At 44.9% G+C, this 20,833-nt stretch overlaps 1 protein-coding gene across 15 annotated transcripts; it reads right to left on the reverse strand.

Annotated features, from left to right (window-relative positions):
• Window positions 1-601: 601 nt before the first annotated feature.
• On the reverse strand, window positions 602-19,143 carry LOC102404482 (cationic amino acid transporter 3). Of its 15 annotated transcripts, XM_006068499.3 has the most exons (14): window positions 18,989-19,138; window positions 10,069-10,162; window positions 7,683-7,788; window positions 7,046-7,445; window positions 5,583-5,741; window positions 3,828-4,005; window positions 3,312-3,424; window positions 2,936-3,158; window positions 2,628-2,767; window positions 2,422-2,524; window positions 2,033-2,232; window positions 1,662-1,828; window positions 1,281-1,389; window positions 602-1,113 (listed from the first exon to the last, which is right to left on the reverse strand). In XM_006068499.3, exons 4-14 carry the CDS (start codon window positions 7,413-7,415, stop codon window positions 1,010-1,012), a joined length of 1,866 nt encoding a protein of 621 aa, XP_006068561.2. In that variant the 5' UTR covers window positions 7,416-7,445; window positions 7,683-7,788; window positions 10,069-10,162; window positions 18,989-19,138; the 3' UTR covers window positions 602-1,009. The 15 variants fall into 15 exon arrangements, with proteins under 15 accessions (XP_006068561.2, XP_044787582.2, XP_006068564.2 ...); XM_044931647.2 differs by lacking the exon at window positions 10,069-10,162 and having other exon boundaries at window positions 7,046-7,416; window positions 18,989-19,143; XM_006068502.4 differs by lacking the exon at window positions 10,069-10,162 and having other exon boundaries at window positions 7,046-7,442; window positions 18,989-19,143.
• Between the last annotated feature and the right edge of the window lie 1,690 nt (window positions 19,144-20,833).

Raw genomic sequence — 20,833 nt, forward strand, 5'->3', positions numbered from 1 at the left:
CTTATTATACAGTGTGATATATATCTCAGTAAAGCTGGGGGAGAAGATGAAAATGACCATTTCTCTTTCTCAGTAAAATAATTCCATTTATCTATTATTATTCTCTTTTTCTTAAAATCTCTTTCATCTGATATTAATATGGCTAACTCTTTTTTTAAACTCACATTTATGTTTTTTTTTTTTTTTTTTCTTATTTTTTGGCCACACTGCACAGTTTGCAGGATCTGAGTTCTCCAACCAGGGATTGAACCCTGGCCCTGGCCATGAAAGCACTGGGTCCTAAATCCTGGACCTCCAGGGAAGTCCCTAAAGTGCAACTCTTTTTTTTTTTTTAAGATTTTTTTTTTTTTAATGTGGACCATTTTTTAAGTCTTTATTGCTTCTGCTTTATGTTTTGATTTTTGGTTGTGAGGCATGTGGGATCTTAGCCCCATGACCAGGGATCAAACTGGCACCCCCTGCATTAGAAGGCAAGTCTTAACCACTGGACTGCCAGGGAAAGCCCCTGAAGTACAGCTCTTGTCACATATGGTTACCTGTGTTTCCTTCTCCTGTGACAATTTGTGTGTTTTCACTGACAACAGGCACAAGAAGACACTGCTTATGTGCAAGTTAATATTTTATTTCTTCCTCTGGTTTCTGGTTACATTTCTGTACATTTTTCATGAAAATTCTCTTTTCTGGGTGTGTATTGCCCAACTCGATGAACAAGAATTTGAGTGAAGTCCGGGAGTTGGTGATGACAGGGAGGCCTGGCGTGCTACGATTCATGGGGTCTCAAAGCGTCAGACACGACTGAGCGACTGAACTTAACTGATGATCCTTTTAAATGCTTCCTTCAGCATTTGCAGCATTAAAGTCACTTTGTCCACTAGCAATAAATACACAGCTGTAAATGCATTCTGCCTTCACCGTCCATAGAGGCTCACAGTGCCTCCCGAAGCAGATCCTCCAGTGCATGGAGGGATTCCACACAGCATCTCTCTCCTGTGGTTAAGATGATTCATCACTAGGGATGTCTTTGTCCAGCATTTGGGAGGTGGAGGCTAGTGTGTTGCTCAGTGTTCTCCTCCAACTTGTGTCGGATCCCATATCCAAAGTATATGGCAAATCCTAGTAGTAGGCAAATGAGACAGTGAGAAGTAAAAGCAGGCACTCTCCTCACTTATAAATGCCCAATAGACCTCCTATCATGGTATCTGACACAGTTTAGGGGAGAGGTGGTAGGAAGATTGGGTTAGGTTATCCAAGAGGCCTCTTTACTCCAGAAAGTCACTTACCAATCCCCATCCAGATGCCAAATAGGACCCAGGTCCAAGTGGTCATGTGCACCATCAGGTAAATGTTCACAAAGATGCTCACCAGTGGGAGGAAAGGCAGAGCAGGGACCTGTGGGCAGAGTCAGTTCATCCCTGAACACATCCTAGGCATCTGAAAGGGAGACCCTATCCCATGTGGATGGGACAAGTTCAGTGCAATTCAGGCTGTGTGTTCAGTGCCTACTTAGATAGTGTATGTAAAGCACTGAGTGTGGATCAGGGAAGGGTCCATAGGTTTCAGCAACTCCCCTTCTTCCCTGGTCCAGCAAAGGAAGCTTAGACCTAAAGCACGCAGACCTCCTTCACTCAAGGTGGACACTTTGGGCACATGAGGCCACCTACCCTGAAGTGAAGAGCAGTGGGGTCCTGGGGCTGCCTCCAGATGATGGCCGTGACCCCAGTGATGAGCAGCAGCAGCAGCACAGCCACTGTTGTGAGCATGGGGTCTCCAGAGAACACCTGGCTGGGCCACTGGTACACGATCAGGCTCAAGATTATCAGCAGGACAACTACAAGGGTAAAGGTGGAGGAGAACAGAACAGGTTCTACTCCAGAAGCCAAAGATGTTAAGACCTTGGGTCACACTCCTCCCCAAAACTTCCCACATCATGAAGGTTCATCATATCTCCGGCATTCCTCAACTGATGAAATACACATTCCCACCTTATCTTGTCAATTTCAGAATACTACCAGAGAGAGATCCCAATTCTCACCAAGCACTATGGCACATCCATAGACAATCTGGCCAGATGTCTGGGTGGGGATGGTGCTGGCAGGGAACCACAGACTCTTTAGATTCCTTGAGGTGCCGGCTTCAAGTACAGAGTCCAAAGACCTTTCTTTGACTACAAGCTCCATCTCACTTTCTTCCTCTGTTTTTTGGTTCTTGCTTAAATTCTGGTCTGAGTGATACCTGAATTAGAGGTATGATGCAACATGAACAGCAGTCCCTACTCACCCAACATCACACAGCCGAATCCATCTTTTTTTCCCACAAAAAGCAGAGCAGGACATTTAGAAGGCAGCATGAAGGCAGAGAGGATTAGCCCCCATCAATCCCCACAAGTCAAAGACCCCCAGTCAGGGTGGAGTGGAGTCTCACCTGAGCACAAGGACAGAAAAATCGACCACCAAGTTAGCAAGCAGGGACCGAAGTGACATGAGATCCATCAGATCACTGAAATGGAAGAGTAATGCCAAGACCCCTAGAAGGAGGGCATAAACAAGGTGGGGGGATGGAGTGAGAAACAGCTGGAAATACGCAAGCCAAGGAATATAATCCAAAGGGAGTGGGTTTTGTTTATCTACCTGTAAGGATTCCAGAAATCATAATAACCTTGATGTGAGTGTGTGTACGGGCATTGATCTGGGCAAGAAATCGGAAAAGGAGCCCATCCTCTGCCATTGTGTAGATCAACCAAGACATGGCAAACATGGTGTTCAGGAGGCTGGAAAAGAAAACAGAGAGGAGTGAGAACGTGCAGAAGCAGGAGAGACCAGGGCATCCGCTCCCTCATCTATGTGGAGTAAGGTGTCTTTCTCTCTTGTCTCTCAATCCCAAGGGCTGGGACACCCAAGCATCTGACAGTCAACGAGGAGAAAGCCATGACACTGACCTGGATGAAAGAGCACAGAGGATGCCAACAGCCACGGCATATGTGGCAGGGCCCCACCCAACATGGAGAAAAGCCTGTAGAAAGGGGCTGTCAGGGTGAATTTGGTAGTAGGGCACCATGAGGGTGAGAGCTGCTGAGACACCAAAGTATGCCACAAAGCAGATCAAGACTGAGACCACGATGCTGATGGGGATGGACCGCTGAGGATTTTGGGCTTTTTCCCCTGCAGGATTAGAGGAAATACTGGGTCAGGAAACACACCAGAGTGAAAGCGCAAAATCCCCTTTCCTGTTGAACCTCCAAAAGAAACCCCTATGCCCAAGGGCAGCCCAATCCATGCCCACACCCTGGATGGGACACAAGGTGACCATATTACCTGTAGTGACAATGGAATCAAAACCAATAAACATGTAGGAACATAAAGCTGCTCCTCGGAGAACCCCATCAAGGCCAAAAGGCACAAACCCTCCAGAACCCAGAGGGCCCAAGCTATGGTGAGAGAAGAAGCAAGAAAGAACATGGGTGAGGTGTGTTCAGCCATGTATACTGGACTCCTCCCTTAATATGACAAGTCCTGGGCTCCAGGACCCCCTCCACCTGGATCTCTTTAGGTTAGTTTCTCAGTTGTGTCCAACTTCAAACTCATAGATTGTAGCCCACCAGGCTCCTCTGTCCGTGGAGTATGCCAGGCAAGAATACTGGAGTGGTTAGCCAATCTGTTCTCCAGAGGATCAGGAAGACCTGGGGACTGAACCCTGGTCTCCTGCATTTCAGGTGGATTCTTTACCATCTGAGCCACCAGAGAAGCCCAAGATCTCTTCAACCCCCAGATTCCCAGATGGGTACCCTTTCTCATGCCACACCTTACTAAGGTCAAGGACATCCTCCTAACCTATAAATGTCATTGGATTCAGATGTGTTCAATGTATAGTCCTGTTCCGTGAGCTTCCAGTTGTGCAGGTCTCCCTTAATGAAGCCAGAGACGATGATGAAGCTGAGGACCAAAATGTTGATGCCCATGAACACTTTGTTAACCTGGGGTAACACATGAACTCCCAGAACCAGTAGTCCTGTGGGGTAAAATTGGAAAATGAAACTTTCCAAATAACTAAATCCAGGACTCCCCTGGTAGTCCAGTGGTTAATACTCCAAGTTTCCACGGCAGGGGGCACAGGTTTGATCCCTGGTTGGGGAAGTTCTGCATGCCTCATGATGAGGCCAAATAAATAACTAAATCCTTAGAGATAGAAAGCAAACACATTTTTGCCTAGGACTGGTGGTTATGGGTGGTGGACAGACAGTGACTGCTCAGTGGGTATGGGGCTTCCTTTTGCTGTGAAGAACATGTTTGGAACTGGAAGGAGGTGATGTTACACAACATTGAGAATGTACTAAGTGTCACCAAACTGTACACTTTCAGGTGGTTAATTTCTTATTGTGGCCATCATCTCACAATATACATGTCTATCAAATCATCTTAAACTTATACAGTGTTGTATGTCAATTATATCTCAGTAAACTGGAAAAGTTTCCTCTCAGTTAAAAACAATCTTTGTGGGGTGGGAGGGAGGCTCAAAAGGAAGGAGATATATGTGTACATATGGCTGACTCACAATGATGTCCAGCAGAAACTAACACAACATTGTAAAATAGTTATATTCCAATAAAATAATAAAGTAAAAAAATAATAAAAAATAATTTTATAAAATCTTTGGTACTTCCTTAATGGTGCAGAGGTTGAGAAACTGCCTTGCATTGCAGAGGATATAAGCTTGATCTCTGGTCCAGGGACTAAGATCCCACATTCCATGCTGCAACTGCTGAGCCCAAGCACAGCAATGAAAAGTCTGAAGGTCACACAAGAAGACCCAGTGCAGCCAGGAAGAAAAAAACCAACTTTGATTCTCAACTGGGGTAATTTTATCCCACAAGGGACTTTTGGCACTGTCTGGAAACATTGTGATTGATACAGTTTGGAGGGCTGGGTATCACTGGTATGTAGTACATAAAGTTCAGAGTTGCTACTCAATAGTCAACAATGATCTTTTTTGGGGGGGAAGGGTGACCCACTTGCCAGGTGGGATCTTAGTTCCCCAAACAAGGATTGAACCTACACCTTTATTAGTGAAAGCACAGAGTCCTAACCACTGGACCACCAGGGAATTCCCAAAAAAACGATTAAAAAAAAAAACAAAAAAACTGAAATGCCCAAGACAGCCCCCAACCCCAAAGAACAAAAGTGTTAGTCATTCAGTCGTGTCCGACTCTTTGCGACCCCATAGACTGTAGCCCACCAGGCTCCTCTGTCCGTGGGATTCTCCAGGCAAGAATACTGGAGTGTGTAACCATTCCCTTCTCCAGGGGATCTTCCGGACTCAAGGATGGAACCCTGGTCTCCCACATTGCAGGCAGATTCTTTACTATCTGAGCCACCTATTACCTCTACCTCAAGGAATGATCCAGCCCAAATTTTCAATAGTCCAAGGGTAGGAAAAAAATGGTCTTTGTTTTGCCTTCCTCTCTTTCTTATTCCAAACCTTCCTTCCCAGTCCTAATTCCCCCACCATTCAGGAACCCTGAGGCTTTCCCAACTCAGCTTCCCTTTCACATCTCACTTTTCCCATCCTAACTCTGACCCCTGACTCACCCGTGAGCAGCAGCACCAGGCCCAGGGCAAAAAAGTCTGGGTACTTGGCCAGGTAGTAGGGCATATATAGGGAGAAAGTTCCCTCTAACCCCTGAGAGATGTGGTTCCCAGTCAGGCTGTCAAAGGTGTAGCTCCAGGCCCGGGCTATACAGGCAGTGCCTATAGCAGCAGAAGAAGGAATGTTTATGAGCAAACAGAAATTGAACCACTATGATCTAGGGAGAGGAGTGAACAACAGCAACAACAAAAAAACCCCTAATATCTAGGGATTCAAAGAGTTTCTTCTCCTCAGGTGGGGAGGGCAGACCCAGATGATTCACAACATAGGTCAACTCTTTAATACGCTAGGAGATCAACGTTACAGAAAATGAACAAAAAGCACAGGGAGGTGGGACCAGGATGGTGGGATCGGAATTGGCATTTTAAATCAGAGTGTCAGGAAAAATCCCAGAAAGTCAGTAGCTAACCAAAGTCTTCACTACGATGAGGAGATAATCCTGAGGAATTTGCCTCCCTCCACCCACTCCCTGTGCAGGGGGTGATTCAGATGGTAAAGAATCCGCCTGCAATGCGGGAGATGGGAGTTCGATCCCTTGCCTGGGAAGATCCTTGGGAAAAGGAGATGGCAACTCATTCCAGTATTCTTGTCTGGAGAATTCCATGGATACAGGAGCCAAGAGGGCTATAGTCCATGGGATTGCAAAGAGTCAGACAAGACTGAGCGACTAACACACACACACACATACACACTCCCTACAGTTCCCTTTCCTTCAGGGTTATCTGTTGTCACTGTTGTTTAGCCCTTAAGTCGTGTCCAACTCTTTGTGACACCATGGACTGCAGCACACCAGGCTCCTCTGTCTGTGGAATTATGCAGGCAAGAATACTGGAGTAGGTTGCCATGGCCTTCTTCAGGGGTTCTTACTGACCCAGGGATTAAACCCAAGTCTCCTGTACTGGCAGTCAGATTTTTTTGCCACTGAGCCACCTGGGAAGCCCTCAAGGTTCTTAGTCTCATCGTTTAAGGAAAGCAGGATTGAAGGGAAACCTGGCATGCTGCGGTTCCTGGGGTCGCAAAGAGTCAGACACAATTTAGAGACTGAACATCAACAATGGCATCGAACTGAGTAGAATGAAGTTGTAGAGCCTTTCTGTCACTATTACCCATCTCCCTCAACAAGGTGGGGTTTGATCCCTGGATTGGGAAGATCCAGGAGGAGGGCATGGCAACCAGGACATGGCAACTCACTCCAGTATTCTTGCCTGAAAAAATCCCAAGGATAGAGGAACCTTGAGAGCTACAGTCCATGGGGTTGAAAAGAGTTGGACACGACTGCAGTGACTGAGGAAAGCACAGCCCCGCAAGGTGGATAACATCTGCTTGTGAATGAGCAAAGATCCCATTCATATCTCCTACCTTCTTGAACTGAAGCCCCACCCCTTCCTGTACCCCAATATCTCACCAACAGTTAAGGACAGTATGCGATTCCAGCCAATGATGAAGCCATACACCTGACCCATGATGGTATAGCTGTAGAGATACATAGAACCAGAGCTTGGTACCCGGGCCCCAAATTCTATATAGCAGAACCCTGACAACAGAGAAGACAGGGCAGCCACCAAGAAGGAGAGGACGATTGCTGGTCCAGCGATGTACTTGGCCACTGCACCAACCAGGATGTGCACGCCAGCTCCCAACATCCTGCGCACACCTATGATCACCAGGTCTAGGGTGTTCAGACAACCAGCCATGTGATGCTCAGTCTCCTCTCTGGGACCCAGTGGCCGCCTGCACACCAGCTTCTGACCAAATTGACGAGCATCCTGAAGCATCCTAGACAGAGGTCACGAGGCTACTATCTGCTGAGGAAACATGATGCAAAGCCATCAAGATGATGAACCGCCCCCCCCCCCCCCCCCACTTCTTCTGACACAGCACAACAGCTCCCAGCTCCTTCTACTTTCATCTGGAAAATGGGTCTCTCCACCCTCAGGCTGCAGCCGGGCTGACCCCCTCCACTCTGGGGTTGCAGAGGTCTCCTTGGGAGGATGTGAACTCAGCGCCCAGTCTCCCACAGAAGAGGGTGACCCGAGACTTACTGGATCCTTGGAGCAGAGCCTGGAGTACTGGGTCAGTCAGGGAGGCTGAGGTTAAGCCATGCGGGGCTGGAGCTGAGACATCTCCAAGAACCGAACTGGGGAGTCCCTGTGAACAAAAGAACTTTTTGTTGGGGTGGGGATGGAGTTGGGGGCAGGAAGGAAGCATCTGCAGAGTTGCTATCAGCCCTTGATTCTTCTGTGGTTACCTCAGGGGGTGCTTCTGAGAGGGGTTTTTTTTTTTTTTGTATTGTAATACCCAGAATGTAACATTAACTATTTTAATCTTTTTTAAGTGTGTAGTTAAGTTAAGCATATTTACATTTTGGGAGAACTGTAGAACTTTCTTCATCTTTTAAAACTGAAACTCTGTACCCATACAACAAAATTCTTCCTTTCTTCTCCACCAGTCTTGGCAACCACATTATACCCTCTGTCTCTGTGAGCCTGACCACTCTAGAGCTAGTGTTAAGTTGTTTCAGTCATGTCCAACTCTTTGGGACCACTCTAGGTACTTCATTCTTGTGGGTTCATACACTATTTCTCTTTTGTTGTCAGGCTTTACTTAGTATAATGTCAACAAAATTCATCCATGTTGTAGCATGTGTTAGAATTCCATTTTTCATGCTGAATAATACTCCATAGTATTATAAGTACCTGCCACACCTGGCTTATCTGTTTCTTGGTCAATGGACACTTGGGTTTCTTTCATGCTTTGGTTATTGTGAATAATGCTGCTATGAACACAGGTATACAAATATGTCTTCCAGAGTGTGCTTCTCTCCAACTCTTCTGGGTGTATACTCAGAAGTAGAATTGCTGGATCATATGGTTTTAAGATTTTTATCTGCTTGTGATGGAGAAAATGTTCATATATTGAGGAATGGGGAAGTCATTTTGGCTTATTCATGGTTCAGCTTGAACTTTGTGTGAACTAAGACAGCCTGTCTGGCTCTCACAGCTCATCTGTCTTAACCATTGAGATAAAGAACATCTGTTTTGAAAATAAGGATGAACAACTCCTTTCTTATGGTGTCCATGAAAAGACAAGGTTCCCTTCCCAGATGGTGTCCTGCTGCCTGAAGAACTTGTAACTGCGGTCTCTGCCTATTTCTGTTGCTCACCCAGTTGAATCTCTTAAATTCTGTCATACTCGACACTGTTTTGAGTCAACTGGCCTCTTAGGAGGTACCGTAACTCCCTTCACCCAACGTCACTTTGGCTTGATATAATCGTCTGAACCTTGCAATTTTCCTTCCAGCACCTCAAGATGACAGCAACCCTGACTGCATGGTGCTAACTGACTACCTTCTTACTCCCATACCTGTGCTATTAGGGCAGCTCCTAACCCCACATGACTAATGCTCTTCTAAGAAGAGAATAGAATACAGAGAGTATACATGGACACCAAGGAGTAAGCGATTTAATAAATAAAAATACAAAACACCTAGATATACTGAATTTCAGACAAAGAATGAATATTCAAATATATATTTCAATACACAGCTTTTATATAAATGCATATTTGTGCATTAATTATACTTATATTTTAAATCTGTACATATACATGTACAAGCACTATCATGCACTGATTTATTGTGCCTCAAAGATACTGCCTTTTCTTATAAATTGAAGGTTTGTGGCAACCATGTGATGGTCAAATGATTGTCAGCATTTTTTCTTTTTACAAATACAGTATCTTAAAATTACAGAAGAATCTGAAAGAGCAATAAAACTTGGAGCCTGGCTGGCTACAGTCCTTGGGGTTGCAAGACTCAGACACGACTGAGCAGCTGTTGTTGCTCACGACTGAGCAACAACAACACAGCAGGGAGCAATTTGCTGATGGTGGCGATAAGCACCCAGCTCTGATTCCCGGTGTGTTTCTCCAAAGTTGATGAGGAAGCACTGCTTGGGCAAGGGACATGCTGGGAGTTGTAGATCAGGCAGACAAGAGAAAGAGGAAAGGAGAGAGAAAAACATTGGCACCCCACTCCAGTACTCTTGCTTGGAAAATCCCATGGACGGAGGAGCCTGGTGGGCTGCAGTCCATGGGGTTGCAAAGAGTCGGACACGACTGAGCGACTTCACTTTCACTTTTCATTTTCATGCATTGGAGCAGGAAATGGCAACCCACTCCAGTGTTCTTGCCTGGAGAATCCCAGGGATGGGGGAGCCTGGTGGGCTGCCGTCTATGGGGTCACACAGAGTCGGACACGACTGAAACGACTAAGCAGCAGCAGGGCTCCTTCACTGTGCGGACCTAGATTCAGCCCTGTGGGTCTTGGAAAGAGAACAAAGCAGAGAGTGAGAGTAAGCAAGTTGTCATGGGAGAGAGAGAGAGAGTCAGAAGTCTCCAGCCAGCAGTTTGGGGAGACTGGCAGTTTACCTTGAAATCCCAGGCTTCAGCATCAATGATCTTGGAGAGAGATCAACCATGAAGAGTGGCTTAGTCCTCTGCCCAGGAATTGGACCCGGGTGGCCTGGGTGAAAAACCAGGAATCTTAATCTCTAGTCCACCAGTGGCTAGAAACTAGAAACAAGGTTCTCCTCATTCTTGCCCCCAGTAAAAAATGCATTTCTCCAGGAGGCAAAAACTAAAAATATAATAAATGTGCGTTACTGAAGACACAGCACAGTCGTGGAGGAGCACACAGAGGAGGTTTGTTAAGACAGAAGGCAGGCAGAGTTCACACCCAATAGAAAGGCTGTGGGCATCCTCCCGAAGGAGGAGGAGCCCCATAAAGAGACTGTTAAATCATCTGTACAGGGTGGTTCTTCCTGTCTTTGTTTGTCTTTGGCAAATTACCTGCCCTGCCCTAGGACCCTCCCTGACAAGTGTGTGCAGCTTTTTTTCCTAGATGGATTCCAGCACACAGGCCTCTGGGGGCCCTGGACATCACCTATTACGGGATGGCACCCCCATCTTTTTGCCCCCCAAGGGGACTTTCTGTACATGTGCAGTGCCCTAAAGATAGAAAATATGTGACCTCTTGATCTTTTACACACACAGGGTTTAGCCCCTCTTTGTCCCTGCCATGATTGTTATATTACCGTGTCCACAGCAGACAAAGTCCAGCTATTTACTCTGTTCCTGTCATTTCCGGCTCCAAGTGGGAACAGAAGGCAGATTGTAAATATCTAGCCTAGAGCCCACTTGCCTCCTTTCTTGGGAAATGTAAACAGAAGACTTCTTTCTCCTGTTCATCTACCCTTCGTGTGTCTACTCTGCAGGCTCCAGACAAAGAACCTAAGAGGATAGAGGACACGATATTCTGCCCCAACAGCAATAAAGTTTAAATGCTTCAACAAGATGATATAAGCTTCTCTGGTGGCTCAGACAGTAAAGAATCTGCTGCCATGCAGGAGACTTAGAGATGTGGATAGTGAAGATCCCCTGCAGGAGGGAACAGCAACCTGCTCCAGTGTTCTTGCCTGGAGAATCCTGTGGACAGAGGAGCCTGGCAGGCTATAGTCCATGGGGTCACAAAGAGTTGGACACAACTGAACAACTAACACTTTCATTTTTCTTTCACTAGTAAAATATGTGGCCAAGGAAAAGAAGCAGTGTACAGAATTCATCCAGCTAATATTGCCAAAGTTCAGTTCAGTTCAGTCGCTCAGTCGTGTCCGACTCTTTCCGACCCCATGAATCCAAGCACGCCAGGACTCCCTGTCTATCACCAACTCCCGGAGTTCACCCAGACTCACGTCCATCGAGTCAGTGATGCCATCCAGACATCTCATCCTCTGTCGTCCCCTTCTCCTCTTGCCCCCAATCCCTCCCAGCATCAGAGTCTTTGCCAATGAGTCAACTCTTCGCATGAGGTGGCCAAAGTATTGGAGTTTCAGCTTCAGCATCATTCCTTCCAAAGAACACCCAGGGCTGATCTCCTTTAGAATGGACTGGTTGGATCTCCTTGCAGTCCAAGGGACTCTCAAGAGTCTTCTCCAACACCACAGTTCGAAAGCATCAATTCTTCAGTGCTCAGCTTTCTTCACAGTCCAACTCTCACATCCATACATGACCACTGGAAAAACCATAACCTTGACTAGATGGACCTTTGTTGGCAAAGTAATATCTCTGCTTTTTAATATGCTATCTAGGTTGGTCATAACTTTCCTTCCAAGAAGTAAGCATCTTTTAATTTCATGGCTGCAATCACAATCTGCAGTGATTTTGGAGCCCCCCAAAATAAAGTCTGACACTGTTTCCACTGTTTCCCCATCTATTTCCCATGAAGTGATAGGACCAGATGCCATGAGAAATGCAAATCAAAACAACAATGAGGTACCACCTCACGCTGTTCAGAATGACTATGATTAACAAGTTTACAAATAATAAATGTTGGAGAGGGTGTGGAGAAAAGGGAACCCTCTTACACTGTTGGTGGGAATGTAAAGTGGTGCAGTCATTATGGAAAACAGTATAAAGGGTCCTCAAAAAATTAAAAATTGAGTTGATGTAGGATTCAGTCATCCCACTTCGGACTGTATACCCAGACAAAACTATAATTCAAAAAGATACATACATCCCTATGTTCATAGCAACACTATTTACAATAGCCAAGGCATGGAAACAACCTAAAACTCATCAATATGTTAGGGGAAGCACACTGATTGAAACCGCCCACCCTGGCCAGGCACCATAATAACCATTTGCATGAGTTGTTTTAGGACAGGAGGTCCTGGTAAGGAACAGGTAACTAATAAGCCTCCACCAACCAGAAGAATTTGGGAAAGGTCAAAAGGAGACACCACCTGTCCACCCACCTCCCAGAATCCTTCTCTCTGGCATCCATCTTGGCTGAACAAGGCGTGCACCACCAGGAAGAACTCTGAGTCTGATTGGCTAAAGACAACCCAGAAACTAATCCCATCACCATAAAACCCAAGACTGCAAGCCATGAGACAGAGCTGTTCTCCTGAGTTCCCTTACCCTACTGCTCTCCACCTGGGTGCCCTTTCCCAATAAAATCTCTTGCTTTGTCAGCACACGTGTCTCCTTGCACAATTCATTTCCAAGTGTTAGACAAGAGCTCAGTTTTGGGCCCTGGAAGAGGTCCCCCTTCCTGCAACAAATAGATGAATGGATAAACAAGATGTGATATATATATATATGTGTGTGTGTGTGTGTGTGTGTAAATATTTAGTGGCTCAGTGGTGAAGAATCTGCCTGCAGAAGAAGATCTCCTGGAGAAGGAAATGACAACCCACTCCAGTATTCTTGCCTGGGAAATTCCATGGACAGAGGAACCTGGCTAACTACAGTAAATGGGGTCGCAAAAGAGACACACAGAACTTAGCAACTAAACAACAACAAATATATATATTCAGACATACATACATACTGACAGACTACTCAGCCATGAAAAATGAAACAATGTCACTTGCAGCAGTATGGTTGGACCTAGATAATGAGATTATCATACTTAGTGAATAAATCAGAAAGAGAAAGACAAATACTGTATGATACCATTTATATGTGGAGTCTAAAAAATGACCCAAATGAATCTATCTATGAAATAGAAACAGACTCACAGATATAAAGACTAGACTTATGATGGCCAAGTAAGAGGGAAAAGGAAGGATTGGGAGTTTGGGATTAGCACGTGCAAACTATCGTATGCTGCTGCTGCTGCTGCTAAGTCGCTTCAGTCGTGTCTGACTCTGTGCGATCCCATAGACGGCACCCCACCAGGCTCCCCCATCCTTGGGATTCTCCAAGCAAGAACACTGGACTGGGTTGCCATTTCCTTCTCCAATGCATGAAAATGAAAAGTGAAAGTGAAGTCGCTCAGTCGTGTCCTACTCTTCACGACCCCATGGACTGCAGCCCACCAGGCTCCTCCATCCATGGGGTTTTCCAAGCAAGAGTACTGGAGTGGGGTGCCATTGCCTTGACTAGATAAACAACAACGTCCTATTGTATAACACAGGGAACTATAATCAATATCTTGTGATAAACAGTCACGGAAAAGTAAATGAAAAAGAAGATATCAATACATATGTATAACTGAGTCACTTTGCTTTACAGAAGAAACTAACACAGCACTGTAAATACTTCAATAAATTAAAAAAAAAAATTCAGATTGAGGCAGCCAAACAAGAGAGTATAAATTTAGAAGAAGAAGAAAAAAAAAGACATCTAAAATAGGCATTGGGATTTAGAAGTAAGGAGCACTCCCCTCTTTGATAACAGAAGGACATTTGGAATCAAGTCCACATACAAATGTTGAAAAAAAATTCCACATCATTTTTTTAAGAGTCTGACTTTTCAAACAGCTATAATATAATAGGAGAAAACATACAGAGTTTAAAATAATGTGAGGACAGACACTTAAGCCTTGAGAATGGCATGTCTGATATAACATCGTACAGAATTTTGTTGCTTTTGTTCTTGTTTAGTCACTCAGTCATGTCTGAATCTTTGTGACCTCATGGACTGTAGCCTGCCAGGCTCCTCTGTCCATGGTATTTCCCAGCCAAGAATACTAGAGTGGGTTGCCATTTTCTCCTTTAGGGGATCTTCCTAATTCAGGGATCAAGCCCATGTCTCCTGCATTGGAAGGAGACCAATTGACTTCTTACCACCTGCATTCACTTACCACCTTCTCCTGCATTGGCTTCTCACCACCAAGCCACCAGGGATGCCCAGTAGACCACCCCAACTGACAGGCACTGTCTTCCTGTTATGATGCATGAGAGAGTCACTCAGGTCCACCTCTGCTGCTTTCTCCCCACCCTCTCATCTTTTCAATATAATTTCCCATGTTTTTAATTCATCTCACGGAGACTGAGATATCACAGATATGCTCATATTCCTTTTCTTTTTCCTTTCTTATTGAACAGCCACCCTGTATTTCAAGGTGAGTGTCCTGATCATCACCCCTCCCCTAAATTTCCCAGCCTTCTGATCTCTATCTCTCAAATATTAACACCTTTTCTTTTTCATGTACTTCCTGAAGTATCTGAAATTATTGCTCAATTCTATAACCATCGCTGAGTTTGGGTGCTTTGCATATACATTATAAATGAATATTTTAAATTGATGTTGGATTCATGGTGACCTGTAATTCACTATTGATAATCTGCTCCTACCCGCTCATCGCCAGTCTTTTAGTATCTTAATCCTTCTGTCTTTGCCTCCTCCTCCTGCCTCTTTCGGACTTCCCTAGTGGCTCAGACAGTAAAGCAGGAGAGCTGGGTTGGATCCCTGGGTCGGAAAGATCCCCTGGAGAAGGAAATGGCGACCCACTCCAGTACTCTTGGTTGGAAAATACCATGGAAGGAAGAGCCTGGTTGGCTACAGTCCACAGGGTCGCAAAGAGTCGGACACGACCGAGCGACTTCACTTCACTTTCTGTCCCTTTTCTATCTCAGATGGAAACACTTCGTCTCACTCTCTCTCTTGCCTTCTGCCCCTCCCCCCATACATCCTGTTTTTGACATGAATTCATCACTGTGCCTTGGACCAGTAGATTTCCTGCCTTGGTTGCATTTGGAAACCATCCAAATCTCTAGCCCTGACAGAACAGAAACTAAGTCAGAGGGGAGTTGAAAGAAAACCATGCGACACAAGAAGAGAATGAAAAAATTCCCAATCACGGTATCATCAAAGATTCTTCCATTATGAGGTGACCCTCGAAAGAATACACACTGACAACTCAGGTTTTCTCCATTATCTTATAAAAAGAAGGAGTCTAGAAATAAATGTAGTCTTTTGTGTTTGTTAAAATTCTTAGTTTTTTGGACTTCCCTGGTGGTATAAGTGAATGAGAATCTACCTGCTGATGCTGATGTTGAAACTCCAATTCTTTGGCCACCTGATGTGAAGAGCTGACTCATTGGAAAAGACCCTGATGCTAGGAAAGATTGAGGGCAGGAGGAGAAGGGGGCAACAGAGGATGAGATGGTTGGATGGCATTAATGATTCAGTGGACATGACTTTGAGCAGACTCTGGGATACAGTAAAGGACGGGGAAATCTGGCGTGCTACAGTCCATGGGGTTGCAATGAGCTGGACAAGACTGAGAGACTGGACAAAAACAGCAGCAACTGCAAGGAGAAGCATGCATACCAAAATGAAGAGTAGCCCCGGATCACTGCAACTGGAGAGAAAGTCCTCCTGTAGCAACAAAAACCGAGTGCAGCCAAAATTGTTTAAAAAATTTTTTTAATCAAATGTTTTGTAGAATTCACTGATGAAACTATCTTTTCTGTGTTGAGAGGTTTCTTATCACTGATTCAACCTCCTTTCTTGTTATTGGTTTATTCAGATTGTTTATTTTTTCCTTCCAGGTTATCCAATTTGTTGGCGTATGCTTTTTCATAGTATAAGAAATGTGTATAAGACTGTATATTTGAGGTACCATTTACAATATCTCCTCCTTCATTTCTGATTTTACTTATATGAGTGTTCTCTTTTTTGACTTTTTATTGGCATATAACTGTTTTACAATGTTGTGTTAGTTTCTGTGACACAAAGAGGTGAATCAGCTTTGTTGTTGTTGTTTAGCCACTCAGTCATGTCTGACTCTGTGCCACTCCATGGGCTGTTGCCCACCAGCCCCTCTGTCCATGGGATTCTCCAGGCAAGAATACTGGAGTGGCTTGCCATTTCCTAATCATGGGGATCTTCCTGATCCAGGGATCAAAACTGTGTCTCCTGCATTGTCAGGCCTATTCTTTACCACTGAGCTACAAGGGAAGGAAGCCCAGTGAATAGCTATATGTATACATATGTTCCCTCCCTGCTGGGCCTCCCTCCCACCCCGTCGCCCACCCCAACCCTCTAGGGCATCACAGAGCTGCAAGCTGAGGTGCCTGTGCTCTCTGCAGGTTCCTATTAGCTTTCTGTTCTGCACATGTAGTGTATACATGTCAATCCTAACCCCCAGTTTGTTCAACCCTCTCCTTCCCCCACTGGGTCCACATGCCAGTGAGCTGTCACCTCGCAGATGTCAGAATGGTCACCATTGGAAAATGTGCAAACAGTAAGTGCTGGAGAGGATGCGGAGAGAAGGGAACATTCTGCACTGTTGGTGGGAAAGTAAGCTGACACAGCCACTATGGAGAACAGGATGGACGTTCCTGAACAGACTAGGAATAAAACTACCGTATGACCCGGCAACCCACTACTGGGCATAAACCCTGAGAAAACCAAAGTCAAATCAAACCAAATCACAAAGGTACATGTATGCGAATGTTCTTTGCAGCCCTGTTTACAACAGGCAGGACATGGAAACAACCTACATGTCCTTAGACAGATGCATGGATAGAAAAGATGTGGTACATATAGGCAATGAAATTGCTCAGCCATAAAAAGGAAAGAATTTGAGTCAGTTGTAGTGAGGTGGATGAACTTAGAACCTGTTATACAGAGTGAAGTAAGTCAGAAAGAGAAAAACAAATATTGTATATTAATGTGTGTGTGTATGTATATATATATATATATATATATATATATATATATGCAATCTAAAAAAATGGTACAGATGAACCTATTTGCAGGGCCAGAATTGAGATGGAGTCATAGAGATTGGACTTGTGGACACAACGGGGGAAGGAGAGGGTGGGATGAATTGACAGAGTAGCATTGACATGTATATACTACATGTGTAAAATGGAGTTAGTGGGAAGCCTCTGCACAGCTCAGAGAGCTCAGCCTGGCTCTCTGTGAGGATGTAGACACATGGGATGGGAAGGGGGAGGGAGGCTTAACAGGGAGAAAGTATATTTATAATTAGGATTGATTCACTTTATCATACAGCAGAAACCAACACAACATTGTAAAGCAATTATCCTCCAATGAAAAAGCAAAAAAAAAAAAAGTTTCTAATTAATTATTATTGAATATCGGAAAAAAAAAAAAAAAAAAGGAAAACCAAACCAACCTCCCAAGAGCCTGGAGGAAGAGAGGACTAATCTTCATTCTGAATCAGAAACAAAAGACTCCGTTTTCTATCCTTTGGGACATAGAATGTCTCCCCATTACACTGCTCTGCAGGGCCAGGCTGACTCAGAGAACACGAGTTAAGGGCAGGGGCTTCTGTCCATGTTACTCTAAGGTCCGAGTTGAGCATTATGGTTGAGGGCAAGCATCAAAGAGTCAGGAAGCTATGATTAGGATCTTGGCCCCACCTCTCTGCCCTTGAACAAGTCATATACTTCCCTGGACCTGTGTTTCCTTCTTGTTCAAACGCTGCTGATGAACTTTTGAGCCCTGTCTTTAGGAACATAAAATGGTACAGTTGCTGTGGGTAAAGTATGGTGGTTCCTCCAAAAAACCAAAAGTGAAATTACCATCATGGTTGAGCAGTCCCACTTCTGAGTGTACACCCAAAAGAACTGAAAGTGAGGTCACAGGAGACGTTTGTACACCCATGGTGGTATTATTCAGATTAGCTGAGAGATGAAAGCAACCCAAATGGCCATCCATGAAAAATGGATAGAAACAATGTGCTCTATACCTACAGTGGAATATTATTCAGCCTTAAAAATATGGGAAATTCTGACCCATGCTATAACATGGAGGAAACTTGAGGACAATATGCTAAGTGATATAAGCCAGTCACCAGAAGACAAATACTGTATGATCCCATTTCTATAAAATAGCTAATACAGTCAAATTTACAAAGACAGAAAGTAGAATGCTGGTTTGCTAGGTGCTGGGTGAGGGGGGAAATGGGGAGTCATTGTTCAATGCAGACACGGTTTCAGTTTACAAGACAAAAAGAGTTCTGCAAACTGGTTACACAGCTGTGTAAATTTACCCAGTATTGCTGAAGGCTCATTTAAAAATGGTGAAGATGGCAAATTTATGTGTATTTCACCACAGCTTTTAAAATTTTATGCCGAGGATAAACGGGAGAGCCAGCTTCACAGAGTTGCTAAGTGTACAAAACTCCAAGGCAATTCAACACAAAACACCACTGAGTTGTCCTCAGCAGAATGCTCAGCTCCTACAGGAGGCATCAGCAGACATGGAGGGCAGAGAGGAGACAGGAGACTGAGGGCAGTGGTACCCGCATCACAAACTCTATGTGAGGGTCATCTTAGGGTTATGTGAGCACCAGACTAAAACCAGTCCAAGAGGCCCTGGACATTGATCCAATCTCTCCCAGCCCCTCCTCTCCTCACACAAACACAATAGCTCCCAGCTCCTACTTTCATCCGTAAAACGGGTCTCTCCACTCTCAGGCTGGAGCCAGGCTGACCCCTCTGCACTCTGGGGTTGCAGAGGTCTCTTCGGGAGGATGTGAACTCAGTACCCAGTCTCCCACAGAAGAGGGTGACCTGAGACTTACTGGATCCTTGGAGCAGAGCCTGGAGCACTGGGTCAGTCAGGGAGGCTGAGGTTAAGGCGCGCAGGGCTGGAGCTGATGTTTGTCCAAAATCCAAAGAGGGAAGTCCCTGAGCACAGAAGACAACCCTTAACCTTGGGTAACTGGGGTGGGGATGGGGCTGAGAGGACCGGAAGCTTATGCAAAGTTCCTGTTAGCCCTTAACCACAGCCCTCTGTGGTTACCCTTGCGAGATTTTCTAAGATGTTTTTAACTGGGGTAGCATACACATAACCGGAAATGTTAACCGTCTTTAAGTATTCAGTTCAGTCATTTTGTAACCGAAAGCAAAGTCTGGCTGCTGGCTGCTCAAAAGCCATTCAGGAGGCCAGGTTGGTGGAAGGAAATTTTGCTTTATTTTGGATACTGGCAGTGGCGGGAGGGCGTTACACTCCTGCCAAAGGTCGACTCCCCTCCCACCCCAACAGGCAGCGGGTAAGAGGTTTAGACAGAGGGAGGGGGCTACATGGAGAAACAGCACGGTCAGCTCTGACAGTCATCTTGCAATTGGTCATGGATGGTTGGACCAGCAGCATCTTGATTGTTTTAGGTACAGTTACTCTTCAGTCACAAGGTCAGTGTGTTCCCATTTCCTTGAGGCTGTTCTCAGAATTGGGGCAGCTGTTGTCATGACTACACTCCGGTCCTCAGCTAGTTACTCTCTTGCACCTGGTGGAGGTGTCCGTCTCTACACACCCTCAGAATACTGTCTGTAGCCCTTGAGAAGGAACTAAAGGTCCGTGACTATGCTTAGTCATCACATTATTATTATTTGTTCTCCTCGGACTGCTGTCCTTTGTTTCCGCATGCTCTCACTTCTTGGATTAAACTTACTCTTTGGCTAAGCTTTTCCTACAGACAGAAGGCAGGCAGAGGACATGGGGGTCAAGGACCCTAGGGTCCTACTCTGTCTCCATGTTAAGTACGTTCACATTTTGTGCAACCAAACTCCAGGACATTTTTCCTCTGGCAAACAGAAACTACACATTCAACAACAACAACAAAAATCCCCCTTTATCCTTTCCCAGTTCTTGGCAATCACCTTTCTATTTTCTGTCTCAATGACTCTGACTACTCCAGGTTCTTCATTTCAGTGGAATCATCCAATATTTGTCCTTTACTATTGGGTTTATTTTACTGAGTATAATATCCACTAGGTTCATCCATGTTGTAACATGTGTTATGTTCCCTTCTCTTTAAATGCTGAATATCCTCTATTATTGGTACCTACCACATTGGCTTAACCATCCTTTGGTCAATGAGCACTTAGGTTGCTTTCATGTTTTAGTTACTGTGAATAATGGTGCCGTGAACACTGAGTGTACACACGTCTTTTCCCAAGTGTGGCTTCAACTCTTCTGGGTATATCCTCAGAGGTATAATTGCTGGATAATATGGTTCTAAGATTTTTAGCTGCTTGTGATGGAGAAGATGTTCACATATTGAGAAGTAGAGAAGTCTGTCTGTCTTATACATGATTCAGCCTGAACTTTGTGTGAACTAAGACAGCCTGCCCAACCCTCACAGCACATCTGCTTTAACCATTGAGGTAAAGAAAATCTGTTCTGAAGATAAGGATGAACAACTCTGTTCTCATGGCATCCATGTTAACACTCCCTGGAAGATAAAGTTCCCTTCCCTGACACCAGGATCCTGCTGTCTCACTATGTACTAAGTCTTTTTTTGAAGCCTTGAAAAAATACACCCTGTCATGTTTGATATATGTTCTTTGTTTGGATAAAGTATAAGACTGCGCTGAAAACTCTTGCTTCACTGAAGCAGTTCCTCAGAACTATCTGAGCACCTGTC

Source organism: Bubalus bubalis, chromosome 18 (assembly GCF_019923935.1).
Source record: "Bubalus bubalis isolate 160015118507 breed Murrah chromosome 18, NDDB_SH_1, whole genome shotgun sequence".
In the NCBI taxonomy this organism is placed as follows: Eukaryota; Metazoa; Chordata; class Mammalia; order Artiodactyla; family Bovidae; genus Bubalus; species Bubalus bubalis.